The sequence below is a fragment of the Leucoraja erinacea genome, chromosome 17, assembly GCF_028641065.1.
Source record: "Leucoraja erinacea ecotype New England chromosome 17, Leri_hhj_1, whole genome shotgun sequence".
Classification (NCBI taxonomy): Eukaryota; Metazoa; Chordata; class Chondrichthyes; order Rajiformes; family Rajidae; genus Leucoraja; species Leucoraja erinaceus.
The window spans coordinates 41,299,647-41,320,676 of record NC_073393.1 but is presented as its reverse complement, the minus strand read 5'-3'; the positions used below and the strand labels follow the sequence as shown (position 1 = coordinate 41,320,676).

Here is a 21,030-nt window from a genome sequence, read left to right as displayed (position 1 = left end):
GGGTTACTCCAGCATTGTGCATCTGCCTGCTCCAGAGATGCTGCCTGATCTGCTGAGTTACTCCAGCATTGTGTGCATCTGCCTGCTCCAGAGATGCTGCCTGACCTGCTGAGTTACTCCAGCATTGTGTACATCTGCCTGCTCCAGAGATGCTGCCTGATCTGCTGAGTTACCCAGCATTGTGTACATCTGCCTGCTCCAGAGATGCTGCCTGATCTGCTGAGTTACTCCAGCATTATGTGCATCTGCCTGCACTTCCTTGTTCCATCTGAGAGTTCTACTGACGCTGGTGCGTGGTGACGTGCTGGGAGGGAGGGAGGGGGACGCGGCGGGTTGCCATGGCGGCGGCGGCGCCGTGCGTGGTGACGCGGTACGCCGGGCGTGTGTGGTGCTGCTGCTACATTGTAGCGGGTGAGTGCGGCTGGATACTAAGTAGCGAGCGCGCTGCTTGTGAATGGGAACCAGCGTCCGCGGGCTGGCCCGGCTGTCCACACTCACTCACCCAGCCAGCCAGCCAGCAACACCATGCTGCCAGCTCCCACCGCAGCTCACCACCCCTAGACCTGCCCTCTCCCCACCCGCCCACCAGCCCGCCAGCCCACGGCAACCGGCAGCCACAATGTCCAGGAGGAAACAGAGTAACCCCCGGCAGATTAAACGTGAGTTTGTCGCTTCCATTCTGCTCTTCTGCTCACTTCACAAACTCTCTTTTCTCTGTGTTTCTTGCTGTCTGTCAACTATCACAGCGCCTCGGCGTCTCTCTTAGCTCTCCAGCCTATTCCGTTTCCAGGCAGGTGTTCAGAAGTCAGTTCTGAAGTAGAAAAGACAAGATTTGTTTTTAAAGCGACCGATCTCGATAGAGAAACCTAACGCAAGCTAAAAAAAATATGAATTGCTCACATTTACTTCTCCGGCGTTTTAAATCGATCGCAATAACAAGCGGCGGGTCATGACACTAGATTCTCCCATGTTTTAAATATGATTTTAATTTCATTTCTTTCAAACAGTGCATTTTTTCTGATGACGACTTTTTTTTTCTCTCTGGTGGAGGAAGCATAGAACAAAAGTGGAGCTTGTTTGACTGTAGACTGGTTGATGAGAAAACACGATAAGCCGGAGGCTTGATCTAGGTCCTGATATAGATTGCCAAATGCGATAACAGTTCTTATCAGTTCGAACCAGACCGGAGAGGTACCGAGTGGGACGGTTGTACAAATACAAAGAAATAAAAACGCGAAAAACAAGCCTGCTGATGAAATCGATTCCATCGTTAAGCTATTAATGCCATTGATTCCTTTAATCTAAAATAGAGAGCTCGATCAAGTGTTAAGAGGAAAGAAAGACATGGAGGGAGCTTAGATTTTTAAATATATATATATATTAATGCACCACCTGAAATTAGACAAAACTCAAAATTTTGACTTGTTAATTTTCTTAGGTACTGTACAGATTTTGACTGCAAGGGTGCCGTCTAGATAGGATCCAGGTAACGGTTATTTTTAAGGGGGGGAAAGTTATATTGATGTAGCGATATGAAAAATTAGCTGTGGGTTATTACGTAACGTTGGTAATTTATTAAGAAATTTACTTTATGAAAGATAAATAACTTAGATTCTGAAGCTGCAGAAGAACGCACTTAGACAAGGCTTAACGTGTAGTAGCTCATTTGGTTTGAATGCACACTCGTCAGGTACTGTAACTTTGTTTCTTCTCCAAATAAAGTTTAGTGGTGATCAAGATTATGTCTGGTAAATATAATCTTCCAAGATGCATGAACTGAATTTGCTTTTAAGTGTTTACCAAGACGGGGATAGATCGATAGATAGGAGAATGTTTCAAAACCAAAAATGTCGCGATGACGATAAATCCGATTAGTTTATGTTTGTTAGTGGTCCGATTTCAATGGAGTGGACACGATTTATGTTATGGTCGGTTTGATTCTCAAGAGAGTGTGGCAGTTGTTTTACAGACTGATAGAAGGATCCGTACGTGGGAATAGGCTATTCGGCCTGTCGAGTCTGCACCAGCTTTAAGAACAGCTAACTAGTCCCATTTTCCAGAAAGTTCCAAATTAATTCCCTTCAGATAATTTCCCCTTCAGAATGCTACAATTGAATCTGCCTTCATTTCTGCCGCTGGTAGTGCATTTCAGGCCCTGACCTCTCTGTTCAAAGTAAAAAGCGACTTAGTGTCACTCTGGGCTCTTTTACCAGTCACCAACATTATCTGGGCCCTAAGAGTCACAAAATATGCTGGAATCTGGAGCAAAGTTTTTGTGCTCTAGTTCTGGACTTCTCTGCTCTGTCTATTCTGGTTATATGCTTAATAATTTAAAACATCTTGCAGATCTCATCTCAATCTGCTTTGTGCCGAGGCAAATGACCCCAGCTTTTCCACTCTGTACACTCAACTATGCTCCCCCCCCCCATCCTTATAAATTTCTGCTCTAGTCTTCCCACATCCTTTCCTTCCTTCATAAAGTGTGCCCTCATGATTGCTGCAATATTCCAGTAATGTTGAAGCTTTATTTGGGCTCATCCTGACTCCCTTGGTGTATAAGGATTCTGATGGGCCATGCATTACTTTCGATGGACCAGAACTCCCAAATGTTTCTCTTCTATCACTTTCCGAGTTGTGCTCTCTCTAGTTTATCTTGCCTGTTCTCATTCTTTCCAGTAAATTGCAATACCTCAAATTGCTCAGCATTAAATTTCACTTGCCACACTTCGGTCCATTCCTCCACCCTGATTATGTATATAAAAAGCAGTATTATTTTAAACATGTGACAAAAGTTATCCATGTTATTTGAAAAGATTCTTAACAGCTTGCAGAGTTTTGAGGGTTGAGTGGTGATGCTGCCATGCTTTATGAAAATGCATAATCATGCCTTTTTATATCGATGAATAAGTCAATTTTAAACTGGATTTGAACAGCTTGCCAGGGACCAATACAAGTAAATAAAGTGTTGCAATCTAATGACAGTATACTTTCAGACATCCATAGGGAATGAGGAACACCGCTTGTGTGAATTTGCCAGTTGCAAAGGAACTGTTCTGGGAAACTTACTGTACATTATACACTTGCAATTTATGCAGAAACCGTTAAATAAGTTGTCGAACTATATATAGTTTACCTTACTCTTTCTGCACTGCAATTCTATATTTTAAGGCTTAACAGTACAAATGTAAAATACAGCAAAGATAAATCAAATGTCTCATTAACTGTCTCATGAAGTGTCGAATCTTAAAAGAGGATGTTTTTGCTAATCAGCCTACAAATACACCACCCTTGTATATAAATATAAACAAATAAATAATGTGTTTTGCACATTTTGAGATAAAAATTGAAATATTCACAGATAATTTTGTTGATTGCATGAGAATTATAGGTGCATAAATACCAATAAACGAGAGTTTACTGTATATCCTTATAAACAGGTTGTTTCGGAAAGCAAATAGTAATTTGACCCTTCTTTGGACTTCAGTATCATTACAATTTGCAAATTTCTGTGCACATGTGATGTAAACTGAGGTCTGATGCTAAAACTGTCTGATAATTTATTGTTAAAAAAGTGTAACAATTAGTGAAGTTGTTCCTTGTTTAGGTTAAATGAGTGTGAAAATAAACAAGTCTTTTTACAAGCATGGGTTTGTGCTGATTTGTGAAATGTCTGTTAACCACAGATTATTGGAATGGCTTCCAAATGTCCCTAAAGCCCCAGTAGATTTTTAAGTGGCAGAAGCTATGGTAAGACATAGAAGCTGATGAACATTATTTTAATATTCTCAGCTGCTTGAACATACATGCTTTGTGTGCAGGTTGGCTGCTAGATCTTAAAGACCCATGCTTGAAATACAGTTATTCTCTGTCACAGCATGGCTAATGTTAAATGTTGTTTGGTAGGCAGGGGATGTTTATTAGTGCACGGTTGATTGGGTTTTTTTCTTGGTTTGTGTCTGGAATATTCATTCTCTGCTGTCGCTGAGGAAAATACTTGCTCTTAACTGTGTCCTTCAGTGAAAATAATTTAATAATAGCTAAAGTTGCTGTTTATCATTGAGAAAATATTTAATAAATATTCACTACACAAACTTTGTTTTAAAATTAGAATATCTTGTATCAGCTACATTTGTGAAAGCAAAGAATGTAATGTACTTGAGATCATACGTTCTTTATAATTCTACAATGTGTCCTTTTAGTTTTTTCCCCCCCGTTTTATTGCTTTGTTCTTTTTGCATCATTTCTTTCTGTGGTCTATTATCAAACATAGCAGAGTACTTGGTTGCTGTCCTTGATTTCCCCGAATCTTTATTTTTTTCCCCCTTTTGCCTAATTGTTTTCTCTACCAGGTATCTTAAAGGCATTCTCTCCGTTGTTTTTAAACTGTTACTATTTATCCTTTGTATTCCCTTCAAGCATACTCTCTCTTTAATAATTCCTCCCCCCCCACAGTTATTTTTTTTATATAGAGAATGTGTTCTTATGTATTTTTCTCTTCCTTTGTCTGTGCAGACCTCTCTGTTTTCACTCTTTGTTACCTTTTACCAACATTGCTTTTCCCTCTCTGAGCTGCATAACACACTCTCAGTGAAGGCCTCATGGGCAGGTTTGCTATATGATAATGCAGAAAGTTGAACTGTCCCCATTACTATGAAGCGATGGTTGCATTGATAAACTTTGATAATGGTACAGATAGCAAGTACTAAGCGACCAATGGTCGGGCCTTGTCCTCCATTAGCATTCCACTCCAGTAATCTGCACAGCTCTGACAATCACTTCTCCATTTCCACTCCTCCAGTAGATAAGAATGGAAATACTGACTTCATGGGAGCTGATTAGGGTGTCTGGATTTCTCGATAATACCTTGATAAATTATGTTTCTTTTTTTTTTTAAAAAGGGGGAGAGTTAAAACTTCACATCTATTTTTTTTTCCCTCTCAATGTGTTTTATTAAAGGAGCTTCCAGTCCGGTTGTGTGAAAAAAAACTGTGATAAAAAGCAAAGATAAGGGTTGGACTGTTTTGTGTAGGAGTGCATATCAATGTTATCTATCTCTTTTTTTCACTTTACTGAGCAGCCTGTTGTTTTTAGCCTTATCACACTCCACCAAAATGCCAGGGAGAAAAAAAAAACTGCCTGGATTATTCATTGCCTGATGATAACATTTTTTTAAATCTTTTTTTTACATAAAATTAAATTTTTCAAATTGGGTTTGAGCAAACAAGGTGAATGTTCTTGCAATAAGATACAGCATGATTGACTGCCTGTCCACAGCAGGATGAACACACCGGCCTCCGATGCCTTTTGTGTAAAGGAGACTATTAATTTTGTACTGCAATTGCTAATTGAGTTCGAGCTCAAAAAAAAATAAAAACTGAAGATTTGGAATTTTTCCGAATAAACATGGTTAGGACATATGTTCATCCGGCATTTCTACCTTGACTAAACAAGTTTCTCATACTGTTTCTCGATAGTTTGCTGTTCAGAGAAGGGAAGTTTGATTTTCTAATTGAAGGAAGCCCTGTACGCCTCTGATTGTGTTATTTTTCCATGTGGTATTATTAAGTGTTTTACCTCTTTGCTGCTGAAATAACTGATTTCCAACTTCATGAGCAGAATGCTTTTACGTCCTGCATGCTGAGTAACTCGGTTCCCTTTCCCACTTGCAACTGGTTTGTCGTTATGTATCTGGCCCTTGTCCTCCTTGGTTATTCATAGTCTAAGGCAGAGCCCTCCTCTTTGCTTTTAGTTGTCGTCTTCCCTTGGAAAGTGACTTAAACAAACGGAAGATGCGCTTGTTTCCATTTATTGAAGCAGAATCAAAATCGGATTTGTGATTGAAAATTGATTTTGGATAAATAAAATTGATTTTTGATGATGTTGGTTTTGCTGAAAATTAAATCAATGCAATTACGAATCTGTTGTAAACAGTGCAATGCTAGTTAAACCATAATGAATATTTCCAGGAAAGCTTTAAATCATATCAGGTTTGTATCTGGTAGGATGATTTCATAGTAAAGTTATTTCAATTCATTTTGGCTATGACTTCAGTAATGTCATCACTGACGTAGTCTGGATTAAAAAAAGAGAGATCATAGCAAACATTTAGTGTTGCGTCCACTTGTTGGAACTGTTTGGTTAATGTGAACAAAGTAAATGTATGGAATGTTTAGGAAGGAATTGGAGATGCTGGTTTACACCGAAGATAGACACAAAATGCTGGAGCAACTCAAGCGGGACCGGCAGCATCTCTGGAGAGTCTGCAGAAGGGTGGCAATCTGAAACATCACCCATTCCTTCTCCTCGGAGATGCTGCTTGTCCTGCTGTGTTACTCCAGCTTTTTGTGTCTATCTGAATGTATGGAATATTAGATTACATCAGGCATAAGGAACCATGGGCAAGTAATAAAACCCATTATCCATATAGACTTTATGTTGTGTTCAACACAGAAATAATTTTATTGGAACCATGTATTTCCTGATCCAATACCATTGTAAGCCCGTTATGATGAGCAAGATGGTTGTGACCCTTCTTGCCACTGCTGGATATTAATCACCTCCAGTCAACAGGGTAGTGCAGCAGGCTGCTATCCCACCTCTTTGTTTATGACGATGCAATGATTATAGGAGCAAAAGTAGACAATAAATCCTTCTGACCCTGTTCCACTATTTATTTAGGTCATGACTGATATTCACCCCAAATCTGTTTACTCACTTTGGCCTTGTATCCTACAACAAAAGTCTGTCCATATCTGAGTTCAAGATTGTGATGGGGCTGTCAACAAATAACCGGTCTGACACAGAGGAGGCAGAATAATGTTGTTGTCACATTAGTGCCTGGTTGAAGCTGGCCTAATTATGTATTTGGGATGTAGTTACAGAACACCAAGAAAATCAGTAACTAATTCTGCTGAAACAATGAAATGAATCGCACTTTTAAAATATGCATTTGTTTTTTGAGGATACAAGTAAGAGGGTGGATGAAAGGGACCCAGTTGATGCAATATTCACATATATTGAGGGTAGTATATTAACGTGGATAGACACCAAATGCTGGAGTAACTCAGCGGGACAGGCAGCATCTCTGGATAGAAGGAATGGGTGACGTTTAAGGTCGAGACCCTTCTTCATGGACAGAGAATTGGTTAACTGACAAAGCAGAATATGGATAATTGATAGTGATAAATTATATCTTGTGTGCAAATTATAATTGGTGAGATGCATAATGAATGTTGGTACTCGGAGAGATCTTGGTGTCCTTGCACAAGAACATCAAAAGGTTTGCATGGCAGTAGTCTGAGTAATTTGAAAGATAAGTGGTTTGTTGGCACGTCTTGTAAGGAGTATTGACTTCAAAAGTAGGGAATTCTTGCTACAACTGTGACAGTGCTTGGGTGAGATTGTGCCTGGAACAATGCATGCACATCGGGCCTCTACATTTGGGCCTGGAATGCAAGCCTATGTGAGGTAAAAATTGAGTAGATTCAGCCAATGCTATCTGGCAGCTAGATGAATGCAAGGTACAGTAATATCATTAAAATGTATTTGCTAACCGAGGAGGCATGACAGTGTAGATACCATAGGGATGTTTCCCTCGTGGAGAACTACTGTTTAAGGTCCTGGGATACAGGTCATCGTCATACAGCAGGGAAATCTGTCCACCATGTGCAGGCTCATTAATGGGTACCCATCATATTAATCCCATGTTACCCATCAAGGTACTCATCGTGAGCACTGGCTCACCCAGGGTCCATAAGCCCCCCAGGGTCCATAACCTTCTCTGCCAAGGTACTCATTATCCTCTTGAGTGGAAAACAAGTCCCTATCAGAATCCCTCTCAACATCTCACGCTTTACCCCAAATCTATGTCTTGTATTTTTATCTACCTCTGACACAGGGAAAAGAAAATCCTGCAGGCTAGCCTATCTATATTTGATATACCTAAATTATGTCCGTTCTTAACTTTCCCATCTCCAGGAAAACAGACCTAGACTCTCCAGTCTTGCCTCATAACTGATACACTCCATTCAGACAGCATCCTGGTGAATCTCTTCTGTACCCTGTCCAGTTCTTTCTAATAGTGTTGGTGCACAACTGCATCCAGCTGAGGTCTGACCAATGTTTCATAAAGTTAGACCATATACCTTCTTAACCACATTCTCTACCTTTGCACTTCTATACAATAGTAACTTTCCCATCTCCACCCCCCCCCCCCCCCCCCCCCCACTCCATCCCCCCTTCTCCTCCAGTTCTTTTTTGTTATCCAGCTATTCCCTAGAGCTCTGCCATTCATGCTGGATGCCCAGGCCTCGTACTCCCAAAATACATCATCACCCATCAATGTGTAAGTAGGTGTAATAGGAAGAAACTGCAGATGCTGGTTTATACCAAGAATAGACGCCAAGTGCTGGAGTGACTCAGTGGATCAGGCAGCTATCCGAACATTACCTATCCCTTTTCTCCAGAGATGCTGCCTGACCCATTGAGTTACTTCAGCACTTTGTGTCTGTCACACAATGGTGTGTTCATTTCAGACTGAGTTGCAGATGAGCTACTGTTTGAAGTATGGTGCATTAGTGAAGTCTATACTGGAGCGCTATGAATGCTGAGTCGAGATTCAAGGCTGGGAGAATTTTGTTTTGGCAAAAGAGGATTCTGGATGTTGCAGGGACCAGGAAAGAAAGAAAGTTTGAGGCCAATGTTTAGATCACCAATGAGTTTGCAGAATGGTGGACTTGAAGGCTACGTGACGTAATGCTATTCCTGTTTCCTATTCCTTCTGATTGGCATTCAAAATCAAACCATATTGCCAAAGGAAATGGAATATTGTGCTATATTCCAATTGTTATTTTGAAAGAAAGCATTCGGAGACACAACAGTGTTTTAGACTCCAACCGAGTGCAATTCAGTTTTGGGAACTGAATATTTCTAAATTGATGCAATGTTTGTTGCACCCCTATGGCAGGTTCACTATGGATAAGCTGTCAAAAAAGAATTCTCTGCCTCAGCTACAATGTAGACTGTTCTGCATCAGTTGTATTAATCTATTTCAATTGTCATTGTGATGTTACCACTCAATGAAAATAAGTTGTTTTTTCAGAACGACTACATTTGCACAGTATGCTCTGAACCATTGTCTGAGTGTTAAGGGCCTGTCCCACCAGCATGCGACTCCATGTGGCAAGCGCGACCTAACGTGGTCGCTTGAGCCGTACGGCTCGCGGGGCCGGTCCCACTTCGATCGCCGGAGCCGTGGAGTTGTGCGGAGCTGGTCCCGACATCGCACGGGGCTCCGAAAAACTGACCGTGTTCAAAGATTCCGCGCGGCAACGGCCTGCCGGCCCGCAGCCACCTCGACGCCGTACGTCACGCGCGAACTTCCCACGGACTTCGCTCGAACTTCATGTCACTCACTCGACCTCCGCACGGCCCCCGCTTCTGGTTCGCGCGTGCCGCATGCAGTCGCATGCTCGTGGAACAGGCCCTTTTAGGTCACGCTTGCCGCATGGAGTCGCATGCTCGTGGGACAGGCCCTTTAGCCTTTAAAACCTAATAATTGTCCTGTCACCAGTGGTGGGCGCACAGACTTGAATGAGCTAATATAGGAAGGAAAATCCCAATTTAAAATCATAGTGTGTAGGAAGGAACTGCAGATGCAGGGACAGGCAGCTTCTCTGTAGAGATGGAATGGGTTAAGTTTCGGGTCGAGACCTTCTTCAGACAAACATAGTGGATGCCTTAAGCTGGATTAACTCAGCGGGACATGCAGCATCACTGGAGAGAACAAATGGGTGACGTTTCGTGTTGAGACCCTTCTTCATGGTCTCGACATTCTGAAGAAGGGTCTTGACCCGAAACGTCACCCATTCCTTCTCTACAGAGAAGCTGCCTGTCCCGCTGAGCTACCCCAGCTTTTTGTGTCTACCTTCGGTTTACACCAGCACCTGCAGTTCCTTCCTACACATAATGGATGCCTTGTTAGCCCACATTTCATCGCAACCTCTGGAATTGTGTGCACTCTCATATATTCTTGGTTTAGACACAAAAAGCTGGAGTAACTCAGGGGAACGGGCAGTATCCCTGGGTAGAAAGGGATGGTGACGTGTTGGGTAGGTTCCATTCAAGAGAGTACTAGATAACAATGTATAAAAAAACATCATGGCAGTGGTGGGTTTTAGAGCATCCCGTCATTCCTAGTGTATGTAAATCATTAACTTCATTAAACATTTCCAAATTTGGCGTGGAAGATATGGAAGTGGATAGGGGCACAAAAAAATGTTGTTTCACATGTGAGAAGACACTTAAGTGAGATATTGTAGAAACTCCAGTGCCTAACAAATTGTCCCAGGACAGAGACATGGTGTAAAACTGATCACAAAAATGTAGTCAACTGCAGGATTGCATTTGGGATTTCACAGAAAATAAATATTGTTTGTATCCAGTGCCAAGACCGCAGTAAATAGCTATAGTTTCAGCAGTGCTTTTCTTGAATTGCCACATCTTGGAGATCATCTTTATTTTTTGTTTCTGTCAAGAGTGTTCAATTGTTATATGGAATGTCATCATCGTTGAAAATATTAGCGACGCGGAAGTGCTGGAACAATGAGATTCTTATAGAGGATAGACACAAAATGCTGCAGTAACTCAGCGGGTCAAGCAGCATCTCTGGAGAGAAGGAATGGGCGACGTTTCAGGTCAAAACCCTTCGGACTGAAATTCTAATTGCTGCAGCTTTACGCAACAACACATCAAATAAGCTGACAATAATAACAGTGCATTATCAGTAATACTGGGTTTTTATTTATTGAACATTTTTATGTTTGTTTCTTGTGTTTTCTATTAAGTACTGTGTTTATAAACTTGTGATGTTGCTGCAAGTAAGAATTTCATTGTTCTGTTTTGGGACATGTAACAATAAAACACTCGTGACTCTTAACCGCGTGCAAAATGTAGTACATAATGCAATCTGCACTGAGATCGTCGCTGAGTAGTTTGTGGTTAAGGTGGTGCAGTGTAGCTCAAGAGCCCGGTGGTGGATGGGAGGATGCTCTTTTTGAACCTGGAGAAAGGATTCTTATAGAGTCATAGATTCATGCAGCACGGAAACAGGCCTTTCGCCCCAACTCCTCCATGCCAACCAAGATGCCCATCTTAGCTAGTCCTATTTGCCTGCATTTGGTCCATATCCCTCTAAACCTATCCTATCCTTGTCCAAGTGCCTTCCTGGTGTTGTTATTGTATCCATCATGACTACCTCCTCTGACAGCTCATTTCTGTGTGAAAAGTTTCCCCTCAGGCTCTTGTACTGGTACTGGGACAATAATTTAAATTGCCATCGATTATGGTTATGGCCAACTCGCTTCACCAACCACCACCACTACCTCACTGAAGGAGTCAAATCTCCGTTCCCCTGCAAAAACAGCTTTCATTGACTGCAGATGTATGAGTTTGCAACCTGTGCATTTGTTGAGCATGCTGCACTCATTGTTTTGATAATGCACATTATACAATTGCCCTGATCTTTGCCTCCAAGTGTTGCCCACTTCAATTAACATCACAGCTCTCCATTGAAATGAAAACTAAACTGGATTCAAACTAAAAATCAAATTTAGCGTTGGATAATGCCTTTCACAGATGCATTACAGTCAATACAGCAGGTGTTTTAAAATAATATTCATTCAATCTGACATAATATTCATCTTCTTCACCTTATCCTATAGTTTTGGGCCTAAAATAAAATTCTCAAAAAGAACCATTGCCAAAGAAAAGATTAAGATACCCTGAAGTTTTCTGGTGCAAGTTAAACTAAGGTCATAAGTGATAGGAGAAGTAGATCATTCGGCCCATCAAATCTACTCCGCCATTCAATCATGACTGATCTATCTCTCCCTCCTAACCCCATTCTCCTGCCTTCTCCCCATAACCTCCAACACCTGTACTAATCAAGAATCTATCTAACTCTGCCTTAAAAATATCCATTAACTTGGCCTCCACAGCCTTCTGTGGCAAATAATTCCACAGATTCACCACCCTCTGACTAAAGAAATGCCTCCTCATCTCCTTCCTAAAAGAACGTCCTGTAATTCTGAGGCTATGACCTCTAGTCCTAGACTCTCCCACTAGTGGAAACATCCTCTCCACATCCACGCCATCCAAGCCTTTCACTCTTCTGTATGTTTCAATGAGCCCCCCCCCCTCTCATTCTTCTAAACTCCAGCGATTACAGGCCTGGTGCTGTCAAACACTCATCATAGGTTAACCTACTCATACCTGGAAGGAATTATATAAGGAATTATAATTAGTATGTAACTTGCAGTTTGGAATTAATTTGAATTAATGTACTCACTCTATATTTTAATGTAATATTGATACAGCTGGGCTAGGTTACCTGATTTCTGAAGCACTTCCAATGTGCCACAACTTATCACTTTCCTGTTGACTATTGTTTGCCTCGTGTTTTCCTGTTGCTTTCACCTCTATTTTCTATCCTGTTTTGTTTTTTTTCATTTACAGCATTTTCTACCGTATTATAAAGTGGCCAATTACAGTACCTGCTGCTTTTAATCTTTGCTGATTTAATTCAATATTTGAGCTGGTCTTTGTAGTTTGATATACCCTTAACTACTTTTTTTTTTAATGTTACATTCCTTGCGCTGTCTTTTTTTTTTCCATTCCGTTTCTCTTTCTGAAACAGAATGGGAAGTATATTGTGCGTTCGGGGAGCCACATATTCTCAAGTGAAACAATCTATTGTAATCTATCACACTTTTATCTGTACTATCTGAGAACTGAAAATGGCTTGCCCTTGCAATGGCGCCATGCTTGTAAGCAGATAAAGTTACAGAGTTCACGGGTGATGAATGTTAAGTAACTACACCCTCATTAGATAGGATATGGACTTGGCTGAAGTACTAGGTATTTGAAACTAAGCCACTCTACATCTTAATCACTAGCATTCACAGGGCTTCCCTTAACAATAGCCTTCTAACACTGTTGCCTCAGACTTGTAAGAAACGTTTATTCCGACCAGAATGTGTAAATTAATCAGCATATCTATTTGGGGATCTTTTTCTATTTACTATTTAATCAGTTAAAAAATAAACTAAATGGCTGGGTTGCTATAGATACATGATGGAAAGGTCAAACTGAGTTTACCTTATCATGATACAGACAGTTACTAATTAGAGATAGGTATTAGATTGGCAAAGTCTAACAGCATTTCTACCCACTATCAATGATGCACACCAGTGCAATATTAAAATTATCTACAGCCTCTGAAGGTACAAGTAAACTGAACACACCTAATGTTAGCTTTTAAGTGAGTCATTTGATATGTAAGGTTTTAAATTGAGAGATTCCGAGTTACACTTAAAATTGTTCATTACACAACGGGACACTTTCTTGTTTAAACAATATCTTATTCAGTTTTCGTCCTTATACTTCACAGATTGTATCTGTAGTTTAAAATTACCGGTGCATCAATTGGAAAAGTGCATTTTAAAAATATTTCTTCCCAATTGTGCTCCTTTGTAAAGCATAAATGGAAACTGTTGCAGATAATGAATGCTGTTTTAAAAAGGTCTTATCTGCATGCCGCTTTTCACACACCCTTATTTTACAAACAGTAAGGTCAATTTACAGAAAATAAAAAGGTTACTAACTTATTGGACTGTATATTTTGCACAAAATGTAAGGAACCATAAAATTAAGCATGTATTTAGATACACTCTCATTAAAGATCTGTGCTATTGATATGAAGCTAGGATCTTGCAATATGTACTGACTTCTAGCCTTTGCCTTGTTCCCAATGACACCTGAGCATAAAGCTCACGTTAATGGTTGGAACTGCCTGTCCATTATGAGGCAATATAACCCACACCGTTGTTCTTTGCACAGGGCATTGAGTAAATGTAAACGTGAATGACTGAACTACTAAAATAGGCAGAATACAGTACATTTAATTTGCGACCATTGCCATGAATTTCAGTTTATAAAATACTATTATTCATATGTATTAAATTAGCTATGTTTTCATTTTAGTGTTATGTGTATTTGACCTAAAGCCTGGTTTTAATCATTTCTATTAATCATTAATATCTTTTAGCATAGGGTGGAAGAAATATGATTTGACCTGTTTTATTTGTCTACTCTTGTCTGCAGTTTCATATAAGAGTTTTTTTTAATGTAAATCTCTTAATCTGACTGAAGGAAGATCTTTCTTCCCAATGTCACTTTTCTCTTTCTCACAATGAGGGTGATTCTGATCAGAATTTGTCTTTAAGTTATGGACTTACAAGGGTAAGTTTTTATACTTGGGATAACCTAATTTGCTTACAGTATATGTCAAAATAATTACAATAATAAAATGGAAATAATTATGTTCAAGCATGAAGGATATTACTTGGTGGAACAAAGCGATAGTAGAACTTAAACACAATCTATATTAAAAAATAAGGTAGACAAAAATCTACCTTCGATTTACCAGCATCTGCAGTTCCTTCTCAAACATTATATTAAAAATATTTGTCTTTGTATCCATTTACATGATGTGGTTGTTGCTGGTAAGGGCAGCATTTGTCACCACTCCAAAAAAGTTGATAAATGTAAACTTTTGCCGATTATTATTTTGTGCATGCAATAACTAGAGTTGAAATGGTAGAGTTGTGTCTGCTGTTGTTCTTCTGAGTACAATTGCTATGTAGAGAAACAGCTTCAGGATGGTCCCACTTGCTATTAGTTGAAATTTCTTGTTGTATTTTAATTTCTTGTCTAAGTTCTTATAATTTGGGTATTTAATTTGTTATAACTTACTCCACCCACACTCCAATTAAACCTCCCTCATTTGTACACTAGCACACTCGTACAAGCAGTACACTTGTCAGGCTTTGACCTGCTTCCACTTCCCTTTTCCAGCGTTCTTTCCCCCCTCCTACACAGATGCAGCCTGACCTGCTGAGTTACTCCAGCACTTTGTATTTATTGGAACTTGTTGCGTAAACATCACATGCGACTTAATTGTTTTTATCTCGTTTGATATGGGAATGCAATGGCTTTTACAAATGTCAAGAGGTGACGCTTTCGTTGGGAGAATAAGGGGTATTGGCAAGTTTATTAAAAAATAATTGCTCATTCCATTTTCAATTGAGTATTTTGCCCTATTTCTTTTGTAATTAGCAAAAAAGAAATGAATGAGAAACCTATCTTGTCTGGCAATGTGATAATAACATATGTGAGCTGTTGACTTGCCACTTATTGAGAATATGTTTTTCCAGTTAAAACGATGCCTCCCAGTTACTGACCTTTCTGATAGGGAAGCAGTTCCTTCCTGTTGATTTGAGGCCTTCCATAAATTTGTACACTTATTGTAGATCTCCTCTCAGTTTCCTTTGTCTCAAAGACAAAAAAAACCCCAGTCTTGATAGCGTCTGTGCGTAACTATAATTCTCCATTATACTGCAGCAGGGCAAGACGCATCTGTGTTGTCTTATCTACCTCTCTTCATTTGCTTTGCCATGTTAACATTACCTCATCTTTGAAATCCATGTTATCTGCTGCCTTCCCCAAGCCACATTACAAGTTCTATAATATTTCTTAGCCTTCCCCTCTCCACCTCTTGTCAATACAGTATTCTTAATCTCCACCACAATTCTCTGTCCCTGTCTTTTAATCCAACTGCTTTCTAAATATATAGAGCCCAACTTGCCCACATTGGCCAACATGTCCCAACTATATGTTCCCGGTGGGCGGCGCGACTCTAGTCAGCAGCGGCCTCTGCAGTCTGTCCGCGGTTTATTATTTTTTGTCTGTGTTTTAATGTAGTTTTTGTTATTTTTTGTTGGGGGTGTGTGTGTGTGTGGGGGGGGGGGTGGGGGTGGGAGGGAGGGGGAAACTTTTTAAATCTCTCCCTGCACTGGAGACCCGACCTTTTCTCGTCGGGTTTCCGTTGTCGTTGGGGCCGCAACGAGGAGCGGCCTCCAACAGGAAGAAGCCGGGGACTCTGGTGCTACGACTCACCGTCGCCGTCGCGGGGCTGGCCGAGTCCGGAGCGGGTGGAGCGGTGGAGGAGCGCTGCTGCTGCTGCTGCTGCTGCTACCGGAGAGTCGGAGGCTCCAACGGCAGGTCTGTGGACGGTGGCACCGGGAGCCCGCGGCTCCCTGAGAGGAGACCGCTTTTCAGGGCTCTCGCAACGGCGACTTCCCCCGCCAGAGTTGCGGGGTCGAAGAGCTCCTGGAGCGGGGCCTAACATCACCACCCTGCGAGGCTTGGAATGGCCTCGGGACTCTGCGAGCGCACGCCGGGGGCTCTAACACCAAGACCCGGTGTGCGACCTCGCATCACCCGGCGTGGCTTTAATGGCTGCGGGACAATCGCCATCGCCAGCCGGGGGCTTTGACTTTGACTCTGACATCGTGGGGGGGGGAGAGTGCAGTGGAGAGATAAGTTTTTTTGGCCTTCCATCACAATGATGTGATGGATGTTTATGTAAATTATGTTGTGTTGTTGTGTCTTGGGTCTATTTGTTTGTAATGTATGGCTGCAGAAACGGCATTTCGTTTGGACCTCAAGGGGTCCAAATGACAATTAAATGTATCTTGTATCTTGTATCTTGTATACTAGTCCCACCTGCCTGTGTTTGGTTTATCTCCCTCCAAACCTGTCCTGTCCATGTACATGTCTAACAGCTTCTTAAACGTTGGGATAGTCTCAGCCTCAACTACCTCCGTTTAGTTTAGTTTAGAGATACAGCGCGGAAACAGGCCCTTCGGCCCACTGAGTCCGCGCCAACCAGCGAGCCCACCCACATTAACACCATCCTTTGCACACTAGGGACAATTTGCATACACCAAGCCAATTAACCTACATACCTGTACGTCTTTGGAGTGTGTGAGGAAACCAAAGGTCTCGGAAAAAACCCATGGGGTCACGCGGAGAACGTACAGACGCTGTTCAGACAGCACCCGTAGTCGGGATTGAAGCTGGGTCTCCGGTGCTGTGAGGCAGCAACTCTACCGCTGTGCCACCGTGCCGTCCTCTGGCAGCTTGTTCCATACACCCACCACCCTCTGTGTGAAAAAGTTACCCCTCAGATTCCTATTACATCTTTTTCCCTTCACCTTAAACCTATGTCCTCTGGACCTTGATTCACCTCCTCCAGGCAAGATACTCTGTGCATCTTCCCGATCTATTCCTCAATGTTTTATACCTCTTATAAGACGACCCCTTATCCTCCTGCGCTCCAGGGAATAGAGTCCCAGCCTACTCAACCTCTCCCTATAACTCACACCCTCGTGTCCTGGCAACATCCCCGTATAAAAACTTCAATACAAGTTCTCTCTGTGCTAACTTCTCCAGATCAACATTTTCATTGGCGTTTCTATTGACAGATCTGAGCATCCATGTGTTTTCCAGATTTTTTTCATCATGCACATCTCTCTCACTTATTTTGTTTCACTGTTTTTATGGCTTTCAAATCCCATCGTAGTATTCCTATAGCTGTTGATCTGATCAGTCATTTACTTCATTTCCATTATGTATCCCTGTATCCTCCAATAAAATTGGTCATTTTGCTTATTTCCCTTCTTTTAACTTGCAATTCATCCTCATAAGTTTTCACAAATTTGAGCAGATCTGATTCAGCCATCTACCATGAGGTCTGGGTAGACCACATTAAGTGCCATGTCAATCTATGATTTCACCCTTCCTTTACAACTTCCATTATAATTGCTTTACCGTTGTCATCTCCACCCTCGTCTCTCAGAAACAGTTCATATTGTAAGAAGCTTATGTTTATCATTGTCAGCCTGGTTTATGACACCAAATAGTTATCCTATTCCGATCTTGACTCCATGTTCATTTTCCGTAACCATTCTGTTATCTTTATCCAAGTTGGAAAAGTAACCAAAACAATCATCCTTATTTCCATCTTATCAATGTGTTGACCAGGGAACTTCAGTTAATGGCTCCAGCAACTGGGGCAATAATCCTTTACCACTCATTATAAGTTTCAACTCTGCTCCCTGTATGCCATCTTGCACCAATCTAACTCGCTAATTACTCTGTTTTGCTAATTCACATTGATTCTCAGTCTTCTAACATATACAACTTAAAATTGTGATCCCCATGGCTGTTATCCTTCTCATTTATGTAGCCTTCTTCATTACAGCCTCTTACTGGAAAATACATTTATATGACTCTTGCCCCGTGGAAATCTGTCTCTAGCCCACCATTGCAGCGATATCTTCAGCCTTCTGGGTCTTAAACTTAGGAATCTAATTAATCAATTCCTATAGCTTTTTGCATCTATAACCACCCTTAACCAATATACCCTTTTAATCTAATCTATGGAGAATTTACTAGAAGTGCACGAGCACTCAACTATTCTCTGCTGATCATAGAGGGCTCATATGGCTTTAAAGGTAAGTCATATCTGACTAATGCAGTTGAACGTTTGAGAGGATGTCACCACTAAGAGTGTGTCCGTGAATCTTATCTGCGCAGACTTCCAGAAGGCATGTGATAACATTCCACACACAAAATTGATTAAAAAAAATGCATGTGTTTAAAATTCAAGATGATCTTCTGACTTAGACTGAAATATTGTTTGAAGATTGTGCGAATGGTACCTGGAATGGATGTGACGAGCAGCTCGCCTCACATCCCAGTCAGGAGTAGCAATAATTTAATTGCTCGGACAAGATGGTTGCAATGTTACTGAGAATATGCAAGTGGACAAAATATGGCAAATAAAGTTCAATGTGTCTGCATTTATTTTAGTTTGTAGTGAAAATGAGAACGTATATATTCTATTTGTTTGCCTAATGAATAGCTGGACCTGCATATTTGCATTTACCTAAGATAGACACAAAATGCTGGAGTATTAATCAGCGGGACAGGCAGCATCTCTGGAGAGAAGGAATGGGTGATGTTTTGGGTCAAAACTCTTTTTGTTACACATTAATTAGCACTTACCTGTTTGTATCCTAGGACATCCAGATCCCTCTGCATCTTGCAGTCTCCCACGATGTCGAAAATATTTGTTTCTGCAAAAATGGGCACTTTCATATGTTTTTCCTCATTATCCTTCAATGACAAGATCTTTGCCCGCTCATTTAACCTCAACAGCCTTGTGTTTTCTTCAGAACTTACTTTCCTTCTTATCTTTATGCCATCAGAAAATATAGCAACCATGTTATCGGTGCTATCATTCATGCCATTTATACAAGCTGTAAGATATAGCTGTAAGCTGAGGCACCAACGCCAACCCCCCATGGAATGCAACTCATTGCATCTTGCTAACCAGAATTGTTTTTCTACCTACTCTCTGTTTCTCGTTGGCCAGCCTAGGATGTATCCAAACCAAAATGTGGCCAACCAAACTGTGAGCTTTTATTTTCCACAATATTCTTTGATGTGGCTCTTTATCAAATGTCATCTGGAAACCTCAATATAGTACCTCCAGTGGTTCTTCTTTGTCCACAATTACTACTTTGTCCTCAGGCATTGCTATTTCTTCAATGGAATTCAATAAATTGGTTCAACATGATTTCCTTTCCGCAAGATCACATTGAGTTTGCTTGATTTTTCAAAACCCACTTCTATAATATTTCCAATAATACTTGATATTCTCCCAATGCCGATTGGCAAGCTACCTGGCTTGTAGTTTCCTGCAGTTACTCTTTGTTTTCTCAAAGTGGAGGGGGTTTCTAAATAATGTAAAAATAAGGTCAGTGGTAAAGCAAAGAGATTTGAAAGCCAATGTACACAAATCACCAAAACCAATCAACATTAACTGCCTCCAGTGATCCCTATAATCTTTTGAGACTGTTTGTTCGATATACCATTCTGGTGACCTTAATTCCAAGAATAATTGTGTGGGAAGGAACAGCAGATGCTGTTTTACACTAGGATAGGCTTGTCCCATTGAGTTACTTCAGCATGTTGTGTCTATCCAAGAATAATTGCTGTTCTTCAAGCTTAACTTCTCATTTCCCAATTCTGATGGAAACATTGAGCTGAGACATCAATCCTTTTTCATGTTTCATAAATACAACCCCGTGTTGGGTACTTTGAACATTTTGCCTCTTATTTATCCCTCTCTTCTGCTATTTGTTTGGAATGGCAGCAGATTTAATTCCATCCATTCCAACAATCATTCTTCAAAATCTGTTGCTCTTTTCTTCAATATTAACTAGATTTCCATATTGTGTGTCATCTACGAAATTGAAATAATGTGAATTAATTCCTGATCTGAAGTAATTAATGAGTGACTTGTGTAGAGGTGGTCCTCAGAGCCATTGCCAATTCACCACAACTTTGTGTTTTCATCAGAAAGACAATCTTCAAACTAACCGCTCTATCTATTATCTCATTTGGCTAACAATCCCGTAAAATTAAGTGTATTTTAGAAGAAGTTGCAGCTGTGCATGTTCATGTGGTGACTAATTTAAAAGAGTAAATTCTTGGAGGACAAGACTAATAATTTGTAATTCTGAGTTCATATCCCACTAAGATTCTGGAAGTTTAAGTTTAGAATGAAAAGCCTGGTTCAGTCATGATTATTATTTAAAAGCTCATCTTGTTCAATGTCCAATGGGGAAGTCTGTCCTTTGTTTGGCCTGAAATAGACACAAAATGCTGGAGTAACTCAGCGGGACAGACAGGATGTCTGGAGAGAAGGAATGGGTGACGTTTCGGGTCGAACCCCTTCTTTCGACCCAAAACGTCACCTATTCCGTCTCTCCAGAGATGCTGTCTGTCCCGCTGAGTTGCTCCAGCATTTTGAGTCTTATCTTCGGTTTAAACCAGCATCTGCAGTTCCTTCCTACACGTTTGGCCTGTCTATACTAGGTTTGGACTATCTGTCGCCAGACCAATAGTATTTAGGGATGCATTGGCCAGATGTGTGTATCAGCCTTCAGGGATGGTCCAGCAAGCCAACACGTTCAAAGATCAGTTACTTTTTATCAAATAACTCAGTCAAGTTAGTCAATGATAATTTCCTCATGAGTTGTTGATGCTTCATGTGGTCAT

At 40.8% G+C, this 21,030-nt stretch overlaps 1 protein-coding gene across 4 annotated transcripts in view; it reads left to right on the top strand.

The window, feature by feature from the left end:
• The first annotated feature begins 377 nt into the window (after positions 1-377).
• zfpm1 (zinc finger protein, FOG family member 1) overlaps positions 378-21,030 on the top strand; it is a 260,492-nt gene continuing 239,839 nt past the window's right edge. For all 4 annotated transcript variants that reach the window (XM_055649048.1, XM_055649046.1, XM_055649047.1 and 1 more), the window contains exon 1: positions 378-659. In XM_055649048.1, coding sequence (XP_055505023.1) covers positions 455-659 — 205 coding nt within the window. In that variant the 5' untranslated portion in view covers positions 378-454. The remainder of the gene's footprint in view (positions 660-21,030) is intronic.